We start from the raw sequence: 14,793 nt of genomic DNA, 5'->3' as shown, positions 1-14,793 counted from the left end.
TAGGGGTATAGGGTTATAGGGTATAGGGTATAGGGTTATAGGGTATGGGGGTATAGGGTTATAGGATATAGGGGTATAGGGTTATAGGATATAGGGGTATAGGGTTATAGGGTATAGGGTTATAGGGTATAGGGTATAGGGGTATAGGGTTATAGGGTATAGGGTATAGGATATAGGGGTATAGGGTATAAGGTATAGGGTTACAGGGTATAGGGTGTAGGGGTATAGGGGTATAGGGTTATAGGGTATAGGGTGTAGGGGTATAGGGTTATAGGGTATAGGGTGTAGGGGTATAGGGTTATAGGGTATAGGGTATAGGGGTATAGGGTTATAGGGTATAGGGTTATAGGGTATAGGGTATAGGGTATAGGGGTATAGGGTTATAGGGTATAGGGTTATAGGGTATAGGGTGTAGGGGTATAGGGTATAGGGGTATAGGGTTATAGGGTATAGGGTGTAGGGGTATAGGGTATAGGGGTATAGGGTTATAGGGTATAGGATATAGGGGTATAGGGAATCGAACGGCGGTACCTACCTGTGGGTCTGAGAGGCGGGAGATATCAGGGTACAGGTAGAACTTGATTCCTTCCCACGCCCCCGGCAGAGTCACCCCTCGGATCAGCAGGACCAACAGCATGGCATAGGGGAAGGTAGCGGTTACGTACACCACCTAAAGATGGACAGAACCACAACAACATATCATATTACATAATATATAATATCATCTATAGGGGAAGGTAACCGTCACATATAATACATAATATATAGATTGCTTACACCACCTATAGTGAAGAGAATAATATATAGTACTATTCTAGGGTTGAGGTCAATTTGAATTGAAGGCAGTCAATTCAGGAAGTATATCAGGTATCAATCACATAGGAACATATCATATATAATCTATAGGTATCAGTCACATAGGAACATATCATATATAATCTATAGGTTGCATACGGTACACCACCTGTAGATAGACAGAACATATCATACTGTGTCTAGTGCCTTCAGGAAGTATTCACACCCCTTGAGTTTTTCCACATTTTGTTGTGTCACAACCTGAATTTAAATTGGATTAAATTAATATATATTTTTGTCACTGGCCTAAACACAATACCCCATCATGTCAAAGTGGATTTTTTTATTTTTTTCGAAATGCTTACAAAATAATAAAAAATGCAAAGCTGAAATATCTTGAGTCAATAAGTATTCATCCACTTTGTTATGGTAAGGAGCCTAAATACATTCAGGAGTAAAAATGTGCTTAACAAGTCACATAATAAGTTGCATGGACTCACTCTGTTTAATAATAGTGTTTAACATGATTTTTGAATCACTACCTCATCTCTGTTCCCCACACATACAATTATCTGGAAGGTCCCTCAGTCGAGCAGTGAATTTCAAACACATATTCAACCACAAAGACCAGGGAGGTTTTCCAATGCCTCGCAAAGAAGGCACCGATTGGTAGATTTTGAATATCCGTTTGAGCCTGGTGAAGTTATTAATTACACTTTGGATGGTGTATCAATACACCCAGTCACTACCTTCCTAACTCAGTTGCCGGAGAGGAAGGAAACCGCTCAGGGATTTCACCATGAGGCCAATGGTGACTTTAAAACAGTTACAGAGTTTAATGGTTCTGATAGGAGAAAACTGAGGATGGATCAACATTGTATTTACTCCACAATACTAACCTAAAGGACAGAGTGAAAAGAAGGAAGCCTGTACAGAATAAAACATATTCCAAAACATGCATCCAGTTTGTAACAAGGCACTAAAGCAGGGCACTCCAAACCTGTCCTGGAGAGATACCCTCCTGTAGGTTTTAACTCCAAACCTGTCCTGGAGACATACCATCCTGTAGGTTTTCACTCCAACCCTCTTCCTGGAGAGATACCCTCCTGTAGGTTTTAACTCCAAACCTGTCCTGGAGAGATACCCTCCTGTAGGTTTTAACTCCAACCCTGTTCCTGGAGAGATACCCTCCTGTAGGTTTTAACTCCAAACCTGTCCTGGAGAGATACCCTCCTGTAGGTTTTAACTCCAACCCTGTTCCTGGAGAACTACTCTCCTGTAGGTTTTCACTCCAACCCTGTTCCTGGAGAGATACTCTCCTGTAGGTTTTAACTCCAAACCTGTTCCTGGAGAGATACTCTCCTGTAGGTTTTAACTCCAACCCTGTTCCTGGAGAGATACCCTCCTGTAGGTTTTAACTCCAACCCTGTTCCTGGAGAGATACCCTCCTGTAGGTTTTCACTCCAACCCCAGTTGTAACTAATCTGATTCAGTTTATCAACCAGCTGATTATTAGAACCAGGTGTGCTAGATTAGGGTTGGATTGTAAACCTACAGGACAGTAGCTCTCCAGGAACAGGGTTGGAGAGCCCTGTAATAAAGTAATACTGCAAAATTCACTTTTTGTCCTAAATTCACTTTTTGCCCTGAATACAAAGTATGTTTGGAAAATACAATACAATACATTACTGAGTACCACTCTCCATATTTTCAAGCATAGTGGTGGCTGCATCAGGTTATGGGTATGTTTGTAATCGTTAAGGACTGGGGAGTTTATCAGGATTAAAAAATAAACGTAATGGAGCTAAGCACAGGAACAATCCTAGAGGAAAACCTGGTTCAGTCTGCTTTCCACCAGACACTGGGAGATGAATTCACCTTTCAGCTGGACAATAACCTAAAACACAAGGCCAAATCTACACTGGAGTTGCTTACTAAGAAGACAGTGAATGTTACTGAGTGGCCGAGTTACAGTTTTGACTTAAATCTACTTGAAAATAATAATGGGCAAATGTTGCACAATCTAGGTGTGAAAAGATCTTAGAGACTTACCCAGAAAGACTCACAGCTGTAATCACTTCCAAAGGTTATTCTACAAAGTATTAACTCAGGGATGTGAATACTTAAGTAAATTAGATATTTCTGTATTTCATTTTCAATACATTTGCAAAAATGTCTAAAAACATGTTCTCACTTTGCAATTATGAGGTGTGTAGATGAGCGAGAGAAAATATATATTTAATCCATTTTGAATTCAAGCTGTAACACAACAACATGTGGAAGAAATCAACCGGTTTGAATCTCTCTGAAGACTCTTTATATCATACCATCTATATATTACATAATCTATAGAGGAAGGCAAGAATCCCAAACACTACCTAAATGATTATCATCTGCATGCAGACCTGGGATGTTCTGGGTATTCAATCCCATATCTGTTGTCAATGTTGCTTCATTGGGAATTCAGTGAATTAACTGTGAATGGTCAAACAACAAGCACAAACCACCTTTTGAAGCAAGTACCCCAAGTGGACACAACAAGTTTGTTGCTCCACAAAGCAGACCGCCAGCTCGTCCATTCATACGGGCGACTGCTGTTTCACTATACAGTCCAGTGACCTGGGTCACCTGCCGGGGGGGTTGTGGGTAATTGGGTGTGCACATGCCGAGCTAGATAATTTTCCCACACTGCCTCAGCTGGGATCCCCCTCCCTTCCCCTCCTCTCCTCTCCTCCCAGACCGGCAAGAAGCTGGGTCACAGGGCTGAGGAGAGAACAGGGCCAGAGACTGGGTCACAGGGTTGGGGAGAGAACAGGGCCAGAGACTGGGTCACAGGGTTGGGGAGGGAACAGGGCCAGAGGCTGGGTCACAGGGTTGGGGAGGGAACAGGGCCAGAGGCTGGGTCACAGGGTTGGGGAGGGAACAGGGCCAGAGGCTGGGTCACAGGGTTGGGGAGGGAACAGGGCCAGAGACTGGGTCACAGGGCTGAGGAGGGAACAGGGCCAGAGACTGGGTCACAGGGTTGGGGAGGGAACAGGGCCAGAGGCTGGGTTCACAGGGCTGGGGAGGGAACAGGGCCAGAGACTGGGTCACAGGGCTGGGGAGGGAACAGGGCCAGAGACTGGGTCACAGGGTTGGGGAGGGAACAGGGCCAGAGGCTGGATCACAGGGCTGGGGAGGGAACAGGGCCAGAGGCTGGGTCACAGGGTTGGGGAGGGAACAGGGCCAGAGACTGGGTCACAGGGCTGGGGAGAGAACAGGGCCAGAGGCTGGGTCACAGGGTTGGGGAGGGAACAGGGCCAGAGACTGGGTCACAGGGTTGGGGAGGGAACAGGGCCAGAGGCTGGGTCACAGGGCTGGGGAGGGAACAGGGCCAGAGACTGGGTCACAGGGCTGGGGAGGGAACAGGGCCAGAGGCTGGGTCACAGGGTTGGGGAGGGAACAGGGCCAGAGGCTGGGTCACAGGGTTGGGGAGAGAACAGGGCCAGAGGCTGGGTCACAGGGCTGGGGAGGGAACAGGGCCAGAGGCTGGGTCACAGGGCTGGGGAGGGAACAGGGCCAGAGACTGGGTCACAGGGCTGGGGAGGGAACAGGGCCAGAGGCTGGGTCACAGGGTTGGGGAGGGAACAGGGCCAGAGACTGGGTCACAGGGCTGGGGAGAGAACAGGGCCAGAGGCTGGGTCACAGGGCTGGGGAGGGAACAGGGCCAGAGACTGGGTCACAGGGCTGAGGAGGGAACAGGGCCAGAAACTGGGTCACAGGGTTCGGGAGGGAACAGGGCCAGAGACTGGGTCACAGGGCTGGGGAGGGAACAGGGCCAGAGACTGGGTCACAGGGCTGAGGAGGGAACAGGGCCAGAGACTGGGTCACAGGAACTGAGGAGGGAACAGGGCCAGAGACTGGGTCACAGGGCTGGGGAGGGAACAGGGCCAGAGACTGGGTCACAGGGCTGGGGAGGGAACAGGGCCAGAGACTGGGTCACAGGGCTGGGGAGGGAACAGGGCCAGAGACTGGCTCACAGGGCTGAGGAAATTTCACTATCACAATTATCAGAGCACTTGGCTCGAAAGGGCTGAGTTTTGATGAATAAACAAGTTGTGGCCAATCAGAACGTGCTCCATGGCGAAATACGTGTTTACTTCAAGTTGTGTATTTAAGGTATTTTACAGTGCCTTGCAAAAGCATTCATCCCCTTGGCGTTTTTCCTATTTTGTTGCATTACAACTTGTAATTTAAATTGATTTTTATTTGGATTTCATGTAATGGAAATACACAAAATAGTCCAAATTGGTGAAGTGAAATGAAAAAAATTACTTTTTTCAAAAAGTAAAAAAAACAATGTATGGAAAAGTGGTGTGTGCATATGTATTCATCCCCTTTGCTATGAAGCCCCTAAATAAGATCTGGTGCAACCAATTACCTTCAGAAGTCACATAATAAGTTAAATAAATGCCACCTGTGTGCAATCTAGGTGTCACATGATCTGTCACCTGATCTCAGTATATATACACACCTGTTCTGAAAGGCCCCAGAGTCTGCAACACCACTAAGCAAGGGGCATCACCAAGCAAGCGGCACCATGAAGACCAAGGAGCTCTCCAAACAGGTTAGGGACAAAGTTGTGGAGAAGTACAGATCAGGGTTGGGTTATAAAAAAATATCAGCAACTTTGAACATGCCACGGAGCACCATTAAATCAATTTTTTTTTTAATGGAAAGAATATGGCACCACAACAAACCTGCCAAGAGAGGGCCGCCCACCAAAACTCACGGACCAGGTAAGGACGGCATTAATCAGAGAGGCAACAAAGAGACCAAAGAAATAACCCTGAAAAAGCTGCAAAGCTCCACAGCTCTGTGGACCACTTTAAGCCGTACACTCCACAGAGCTGGACTTTACAGAAGAGTGGCCAGAGCAAAGTCATTGCTTAAAGAAAAAAATAAGCAATCACGTTTGGTGTTCACCAAAAAGTATGTGGGAGACTCCCCAAACATATGGAAGAAGGTACTCTGGTCAGATGAGACAAAAATGTAGCTTTTTGGCCATCAAGGAAAACGCTATGTCTGGAAGGCATAGCACAAACCCAACACCCTACATCACCAACGAGAACACCATGTTTTCATTGGGAGGGACTGGGAAACTGGTCAGAATTGAAAGAATGATGGATGGCGCTAAATAAAAGCAAATTCTTGAGGGAAACCTGTTTCAGTCTTCCAGAGATTTGAGACTGGGACGGAGGTTCACCTTCCCGCAGGACAATGACCCTAAGCATACTGCTAAAGAAACACTCGAGTGGTTTAAGAGGAAACATTTAAATGTCTTGGAATGGCCTAGTCAAAGCCCAGACCTCAATCCAGTTGAGAATCTGTGGTATGACTTAAAATTGCTGTACATCAGCAGAACCTATCCAACTTGAAGGAGCTGGAGCAGTTTTGCAAAAATCCCAGTGGCTAAATGTGCCAAGCTTATAGAGACATACCCCAAGAGACTTGGAGCTGTAATTGCTGCAAAAGGTGACTCTACAAAGTATTAACTTGGGGGGGGTGAATTTTATCTTTATTTAACTAGGCAAGTCAGTAAAGAACAAATTCTTATTTTCAATGACGGCCTAGGAACAGTGGGTTAACTGACTTGTTCAGGGGCAGAACGACAGATTTTTACCTTGTCAGCTCGAGGATTCAATCTTGCAACCTTTCAGTTACTAGTCCAACGCTCTAACCACTAGGCTACCTGCCGCCACGTTCAAGTTCTCTTTTTTTTCTTATTTCTTGTTTGTTTCACGATAAAAAATATTTTGCATCTTCAAAGTGGTAGGCATGTTGTGTAAATCAAATGATACAAACCCCCAAAAAATGCCAAGGGGCGTGAATACTTTCGCAAGCCACTGTATGTATTGCCAACTCCAATTACAATGTTAATCCGTTATAGTTGTTACATGGCTTACAGGAACAAAATAACAAAATGTAGACCTATCTTTGATAAATATTTTAACTTGAACCCAATTGCAGTCCACATTGTTCTAAGTAATGGTATGTCTTCAATAGCATTCTCACTGATATAGGGGCTAGGGCTGTAAATTACATTATGGCTGAGCATGGACATGCCAAATATTGTCAATAAGCAAGATTACATTCATTATTGATGAGGCCTAAAAAGACAACTAATGATTTTAATCAAATTCTAAACAAAATGAAACAACAACTTGTTTTACATAGGCTATGTCACACGAGTTTCTCCCCCGTGGGCATATAATATTAAAACAACACACAGTATGGAAGGTTTTTTAAAACAACACACAGTATGGAACGTTTTTTAAAACAACACACACTATGGAAGGTTTTTTAAAACAACACACACTATGGAACGTTTTTTAAAACAACACACACTATGGAAGGTTTTTTAAAACAACACACACTATGGAAGGTTTTTTAAAACAACACACACTATGGAAGGTTTTTTAAAACAACACACAGTATGGAAGGTTTTTTAAAACAACACACACTATGGAAGGTTTTTTAAAACAACACACAGTATGGAAGGTTTTTTAAAACAACACACACTATGGAAGGTTTTTTAAAACAACACACACTATGGAAGGTTTTTTAAAACAACACACACTATGGAAGGTTTTTTAAAACAACACACAGTATGGAAGGTTTTTTAAAACAACACACACTATGGAAGGTTTTTTAAAACAACACACTATGGAAGGTTTTTTAAAACAACACACAGTATGGAAGATTTTACGCACATCCAAAACGGGACCGGCTAAAATAACGTGGGCCAGCCTACAATGCAGAGATAAAAAGGGAATGACAGCTCACTGTTTTACTCCTCTCAAACTTGATGTTTTAATAAAGCTTTGGTGATTAATATTTCCAACCATTTATAGACAGTCTTGACTCCTTCGCGATTGCATTGGGCAGGACAAAACAAATTGAGAGGAGGGGAGGCTATGCTTGGTTTTTAATCGAACAAAATGAATGGGGAGAAAAAAATCATACGATTTTTTTTTAGGATTCCAAATATGATGTATAGAGGCACCAAAAGTACAACTCTTGTTCCATTTTCATATGGCATCACGGCTGGATAGGCTGTGTTTCTGCTGTCAGAATTCATAACCAACTGAGTTACCACTAAAACCAGCTTCTGGTTGGTCTTAAATACCCCTATCAGCGCTGCCTGAAAATAGCCCTTTGGATCCCGTTTTTAAAGACACACCTCAAATATTTCCACCCCTCCCATCTGAGCCCAAGCCCCCCCGAAAAATATAAGACAGGTAAATTGCAGAACCTGGCGTTAGGGCTAGAAAATGCGCCAGTACGTCAGTTTTTACATGATGAAATTGCGTTTGACACTAGCGCCGCCTTAACTCCAGCCGAAAATAGAGCCCTCAGGATCTCATCACGGTATCTCTGTGCATTCAAATTACCATCAATAAAATGCAATTGTGTTCATTGTCTGTAGCTTATGCCTGCCCATACCATAACCCCACTGCCACCATGGGACACTCTGCTCACAATGTTGACATCAGCAAACCGCTCGAACACAAGACGCCATACACGCTGTCTGCCGTCTGCCCAGTACAGTTGAAACCGGGATTCATCCATGAAGAGCACACTTCTCCAGCGTGCCAGTGGCCATCAAAGGTGAGCATTTGCTCACTGAAGTCAGTTACGACACCAAACTGCAGTCAGGTCAAGACTCTGGTGAGGACGACGAGCACACAGATGAGCTTCCCTGAGACGTTTTCTGAGAGTTTGTGCAGAAATGATTGAGTTGTGCAAACCCACAGTTTCATCAGCTGTCCAGGTGGCTGGTCTCAGACGATCCCACAAGTGAAGAAGCAGGATGTGAAGGTCCTTGGCTGGTGTGGTTACACGTGGTCTGCGGTTGTAAGGCTGGTTGGACGCATTGCCAAATTCTCTAAAGCGACGTTGGAGGCGGCTTATGGTAGAGAAATGAACAATACATTCTCTGGCAACAGCTCTGGTGGACATTCCTGCAGTCAGCATGCCAATTTCACGCTTCCTCAAAACTTGAGACACCTGTGGCATTGTGTTACTCCTTGCTCCAGCCAAACACTACCCCACGTCTTGGTATGGTAAGCAACTCCAGTGTATTGTCGTGTCTTTGGCTATGCCGGATTAAAATCCTTTCTCTGCTATTAATATTACCTGATTAAGCTAATCATGTAAATGTAATTAACTAGAAAGTCGAGGCACCACGAAAGAATGTTTATAGAGTTGTTATCTTCCGAATAAACTCTTAAAGACCTAGTAATATTTTACATCAATAGCAGTCAATATTAATCGTCACCTTATTTCAGTCTTATCTGAAAGTTGTAAATTCTTGGTTATCTTCACGAACCCTGGCTAACAAGTTGAATCAGCAACACAAAATTGGGTTTAATTATTTATTTACTAAATACCTAACTAATCACACAGAATTACATATACACAGAATGCAAATTATGTCATACAGAAAACGTCCCTGGTGGACGGAACATGTATGACGGCTTGTTACATAAAGAGAGGGGGTTGGGCTTGAATGAAAGAGCGGGAAGACTGAGGAACAAAGGGAGAAGCTAAGCTTTCGTAAATACAGTATCTTATGCATTCTAAATTACCGCCCATTTGGAAAAGGGAAATGCAATAAATATTTACTCTTAGCTGCGCTTCGGTAGGTTGGTCGTAGATGCTGGTCGTGTTGCCCAACAGAGATCTTGCTGTCCTCGGAAGAATGTCTCTGGTGGTAAATTGGATACGTTGTAGTATCTTCGTTGTGTGTTAGACTGGATACGTCGTCCGTCCTTTCCTAGCCCACGTTTACAGCTGCTGTTGCTAACTCAATGGCTAGGATATCTCACGTCTTTAGTGAATAAGAGTTCAAAGTTCATACCATTCACAACCAAAGCTCACGCTGAGGTTGGCTTAGCTCTGTAGTGTTAGTCCTTTTAAACGTATGGACCGTCGTCCTATCGGCCTCGGAACAGAAAGTTATTCGCTTTAAACGCAGAGGCTGCAGGCCTCGCGTCCTCGGAACAGAAGGTTACATTTTCGTCAAGGGCTTATATAGTGGAGGGAGAGAAGGGTGTGTTTCATAGTTTATAACCCATGTCTCTTCACAGGGGCGGGCCACTGATTGAGCAGGGCTCTAACCTTATGAAAACCCAATTCTCTCAATTGGAAGCTAAAATTACATTTAATCTTATCACAAATAGTTTTATATTTAAACATTTAAATTTCACAACAATTCCATGTGAATCTGATAACTAGAATGTGTAGACTTTCCCAGATACTGTTTATGACATCCTGTCATCAGTCATAATGTCTCAGATGACAACCGAACTGACATCATATTCATTAAGTACCAACGCATATTTTCAACTGGTTCTATTAACAAAATATGGTTCCTTTCCCCCCACTTGTTTGATGTTCCCAGACTCTCTATGTTTAACAAAGGCTATTCAAGAGTCCTTCAGTAGAGTCAGAGAGAGAGGGAAGGGAGAAAGGTATTTATGGGGGGTCATAAACCTTACCCACAGGCCAACGTCATGACAGTATATTTCGCCTTGTGTTTTAGGTTATTGTCCTGCTGAAAGGTGAATTCATCTCCCAGTGCCTGGTGGAAAGCAGACTGAACCAGGTTTTCCTCTGGGATTTTGCCTGTGCTTAGCACTATTCCATTTCTTTTTAATCCTGAAAAACTCCCCAGGCCTTAACGATGACAAGCATTCCTCAGAACATGATTCAGCCACCACTATGCTTAAAAATATGGAGAGTGGTGCACAGCAATATGTTATATTGGATTTGCCACGAACATAACACTTTGTATTCAGGACAAAAAGTGAATTGCTTTGCTAATGTTTTTTGCAGTATTACGTTAGTGCCTTGTTGCAAACAGGATGCAAGTTTTGTCATATTTTGTATTCTGTAAAGGCTTCCATCTTTTCACTTTGTCAATTAGGTTAGTATTGTGGAATAAGTACAATGTTGTTTTTTTCCTCTCACAGCCATTAAACTCTAACTGTTTTAAAGTCACCATTGGTGAAATCCCTAAACAGTTTCCTTTCTCTCCGGCAACTGAGTTAGGAAGGACGCCTGCATCTTTGTAGGGGTGTATTGATACACCTTCCAAAGTGTAATTAATAACTTCACCATGCTCAAAGGGATATTCAATATCTGCTTTTTTTTATTTTTACCCATCTACCAATAGGTGCCCTTATTTTCTAAGCCCAGTCTAAGCCGGGGGAGGTGGTTCTATTAAGCTATATGGAATTGTTTTAAGGATCATTCACACATACATGTACTGTATATATATTTGTACACATATTTAACACCATATTATTAAACATAATTCATATACTGTACCAGTTAAAAGTTTGAACAAAAAAATATCCTCAGTGTACAACGTAAAACACCAAATAATGCATGCAGAGCAGAATTAGGCCGATACCCGCTAATTATCAAAATACAGAAAAAGAGCCGTTGAATTCTAAAACCACCTAAAAAGGAAGCGATTCCCAAACCTTCCATAACAAAGCCATCACCTACAGAGAGATGAACCTGGAGAAGAGTCCCTTAAGCAAGCTGGTCCTGGGGCTCTGTTCACAAACACAAACACACCCCACAGAGCCCCAGGACAGCAACACAATTAGACCCAACCAAATCATGAGAAATCAAAAAGATAATTACTTGACATATTGGAAAGAATAAACAAAAAAAACAGAGCAAACTATTTTCCCTTTTGTACTTTAAGGATTTGCACATAATATGACATTTGAAATGTCTTTATCCTTTTGGAACTTTCTGTGAGTGTAATGTTTACTGTTCATTTTTTAATTGTTTATTTCACTTTTTTTTTTAATTATCTATTACACTTGCTTTGGCAATGTAAACATATATTTCCCATGCCAATAAAGCCCTTTAATTGTCATTGAATTGAGAGAGAGAGAGAGAAAGAGACAGAGGGGAGAGACAGGGGGATTTAAGGAGGGGAGGGAGAGAGAGAAAGCGAGAGAGAGAGTTAACTCCCCTCCCTATTCGTGTAGAGGACAGCTTCTGATCCAGACACTGAACATCATGTTGTCATCCATAACCCCAGCACAGCTCTAAGTATTCTATTTGTGTCTCTTTCCTCTCCTCTGTGTGTTGGAGAGGGGAGATGTGGTTTCTACTGAGTGATTTTTCCACCACTATATTTCGTAATACTTCAATCCTCTTCCCTCTTTCCCTCCATCACACTATCCTACCATTTCTTTATCTCTCCATCTCAACCGCTCGCTGGCTCGAAGCACCGGTCTCTTCCCTCCCTCCCTCCATCCCTCCCTCCCTCCATCCCTCCATCCTCGAGAGAATTAGTGTCTCAATTAGGTTCTTTAGAGCAGAGTCCTGCCGTCTTGGCACAGACACACACCATTCCTTTAACCCCTTCAGCGTTCCCCCACAATGCTTGGCACACAGTCACAACTCCTCTCACCCGACTAGCTACATCAGTCAGTGTGGCCGCCAACTTGTCATTCAACCATGTTGAATAGAGTTACATAACTCCTGTTGGGAGTTCTCATGTCAATCATATATATATATGGGAACTCAACGGAATCAAACTTGCTTCATTGCAGCATATTATGTGAACCTCCTCCACCAGTAGTCAAGTTAAAAAAAAAACGCTATTTATCTGTTCATTCTGATTTAGCTTGCAGAAGAAGGGAGTGTGAGAAAGAAAAGCCCCCTCGTTTTTTAAAATTAGTCTAATAAAATGATTACATCTCAAACCCAATGCCATCACACCACCCCAGCAAATGACTGAGCAAAGTTACAGATGCACAAATATAATATACAAAAAAATAATTGTAAAATGTGTACTTGGAGGTATGATATTTGTGCATCATCACTCATTATTCACTCATCATTCAGGATTATCCACATTCACATTAATTTAGAAAACACTATTATATATTATAATAAAAATGACTCCAAAATGACACAATACATTAATTTACCATTAATTTCTATTGGGCACAAAATAATCTGGAACACAACCAGAATCACAAGCTTGATGTAATCATTGCATGCTATGAATAATGGAACCAAATACTTCACTTTTTACTACGTTTAATACACTACAAGTGAATTTGTCTCCATACTTTTGGTCCCCTAAAATGGGGGGGGACTATGTACAAAAAGGGGTGTAATTTGTAAACGGTTCACCCGATATGGATAAAAATACCTTAACATTAAAGCTGACAGTCTGAACTAAAACCTCATAGTCATTGTATCATTTCAAATCCAAAGTGCTGGAGTACACAGCCCCCAAAAAATATTGGGTCACTGTCCCAATACTTTTGGAGCTCACTGTACATTTAACCACAGCAGACAGCTCACTGTACATCTAGAGAGAGAGAGAGAGAGAGAGAGAGAGGATGAGGGGAGAGAGAGGGGAGGAGGGGAGAGAGAGGTGAGGAGGGGAGAGAGAGAGAGAGAGGAGAGAAAGAAATGATAGTGAGGCTAGGAGAAGGAACTCTGCATGCTCCTCATGAACGCTCTACTTTCCTCTCAATGAAAGCAGAAATCAATCTTGGACTGTTCCCTAAAGACCCGGGCCATGAAGGAGCATTCTTTCGGCTTACTTCACATTGGGACAAAAGACACTTCAGGAGATATAGGCCTCCTTCGCTGCCGAGTCCCCTTTTCTCCTGTACAATGTGAGCCCATTCATTTTTCCACATCTCTCTTCATTTCTCTTTCTCTACTCCCCTTCTCATTCTGGCTCATTGAATCTGTTCTACTTTCTTAAAGACTGTAGGGAGAATGGAAGGGACTGGGAGAGGCTCAAAGAACGGAAAGGGGGACAGGGAGAGAGAGGCACAGAGAGGGGAACAGGGAACGTGGAGAGGGGGGACGGAAGGGGACAAGGCACGGAGAGGGGGACAGGGAGGTTGGAGAAGGGGACAGGGAGAGAGAGGCACAGAGAGGGGACAGGGAGGTTGGAGAGAGGGACAGGGAGAGAGGGGCACGGAGAGGGGGGCAGGGAGGTGGGAGAGGGGGACAGGGATAGAGAGGCACAGAGAGGGGACAGGGAGGTGGGAGAGGGGGACAGGGAGAGAGAGGCACGGAGAGGGAGATGGAGAAGGGGGACAAAGCACGGAGAGGGGGACAGGGAGAGAGGGGCACGGAAAGAGGACAGGGAGGTTGATTATACACAGAAACGGTGACTGAGTTTGTCAGAAAGTGTATAGGCGGTGTTGTTCCCACTGTGACTATTAAAACCTACCCAAACAAGGAAAACCGTGGATAGATGGCAGCATTCGTGCAAAACTGAAAGCGCAAACCACCGTATTTAACCATGGCAAGATGACTGGGAATATGGCCGAATACAAACAGTGTAGTTATTCCCTCCATAAGGCAATCAAACAGGCAAAACATCAGTACAGCGACAAAATGAAGTCGCAACTCAACGGCTCAGACATGAGACGTATGTGGCAGGGTCTTGCTCCCGGACAAGCTAAACACCTTCTTCGCCAGCTTTGAGGATAACACAGTGCCACCAACGCGGTGTGGTGGCTAATTTCTGCATTACCAAATGAGGAGAGTTACAAACTTCACACACCAGTTAGAGTTATACTTATAACTACATCTTTAATAATTAAGAGCTTTTTGCAAAAGCCCTTTGACTTTCAATGATGCGCTATCTCTAATGAACCATTGAAAAGTGATTACACAAAAGTACAAAGATCTTTTATAGCCAAGATACACCCCTCTCAACGTACATGACGAACCACAGATACATAGAATGGGTCACAAGGTTAGGTTTTGTATGAAAGATATCTATAAAACATAGCAGACAGCAACTGCTGTGTCAACAGTTTTCATTGTATAGACCAGTGTCTGGTCCTCCTACTCAAACTGGAACCGTCTCTCCCTGGTACGGTATAGAACAGAAACACCATCTCATCCAATGGCATAAATCAATTGACAACTCTAGATACTCCCATC

General features: G+C 43.5%; 1 protein-coding gene across 1 annotated transcript in view; it reads right to left on the bottom strand.

Annotated features, from left to right (window-relative positions):
- The window catches only part of slc6a11b (solute carrier family 6 member 11b), an 85,279-nt gene that overhangs the window by 30,568 nt on the left and 39,918 nt on the right, over positions 1 to 14,793 (bottom strand). The window contains exon 7 of the mRNA XM_029692810.1: positions 536 to 670. Coding sequence (XP_029548670.1) covers positions 536 to 670 — 135 coding nt within the window. The remainder of the gene's footprint in view (positions 1 to 535; positions 671 to 14,793) is intronic.

This window comes from Salmo trutta, chromosome 16 (genome assembly GCF_901001165.1).
Source record: "Salmo trutta chromosome 16, fSalTru1.1, whole genome shotgun sequence".
NCBI classification, from domain to species: domain Eukaryota; kingdom Metazoa; phylum Chordata; class Actinopteri; order Salmoniformes; family Salmonidae; genus Salmo; species Salmo trutta.
This window is presented reverse-complemented; position numbering and strand designations above follow the sequence as displayed.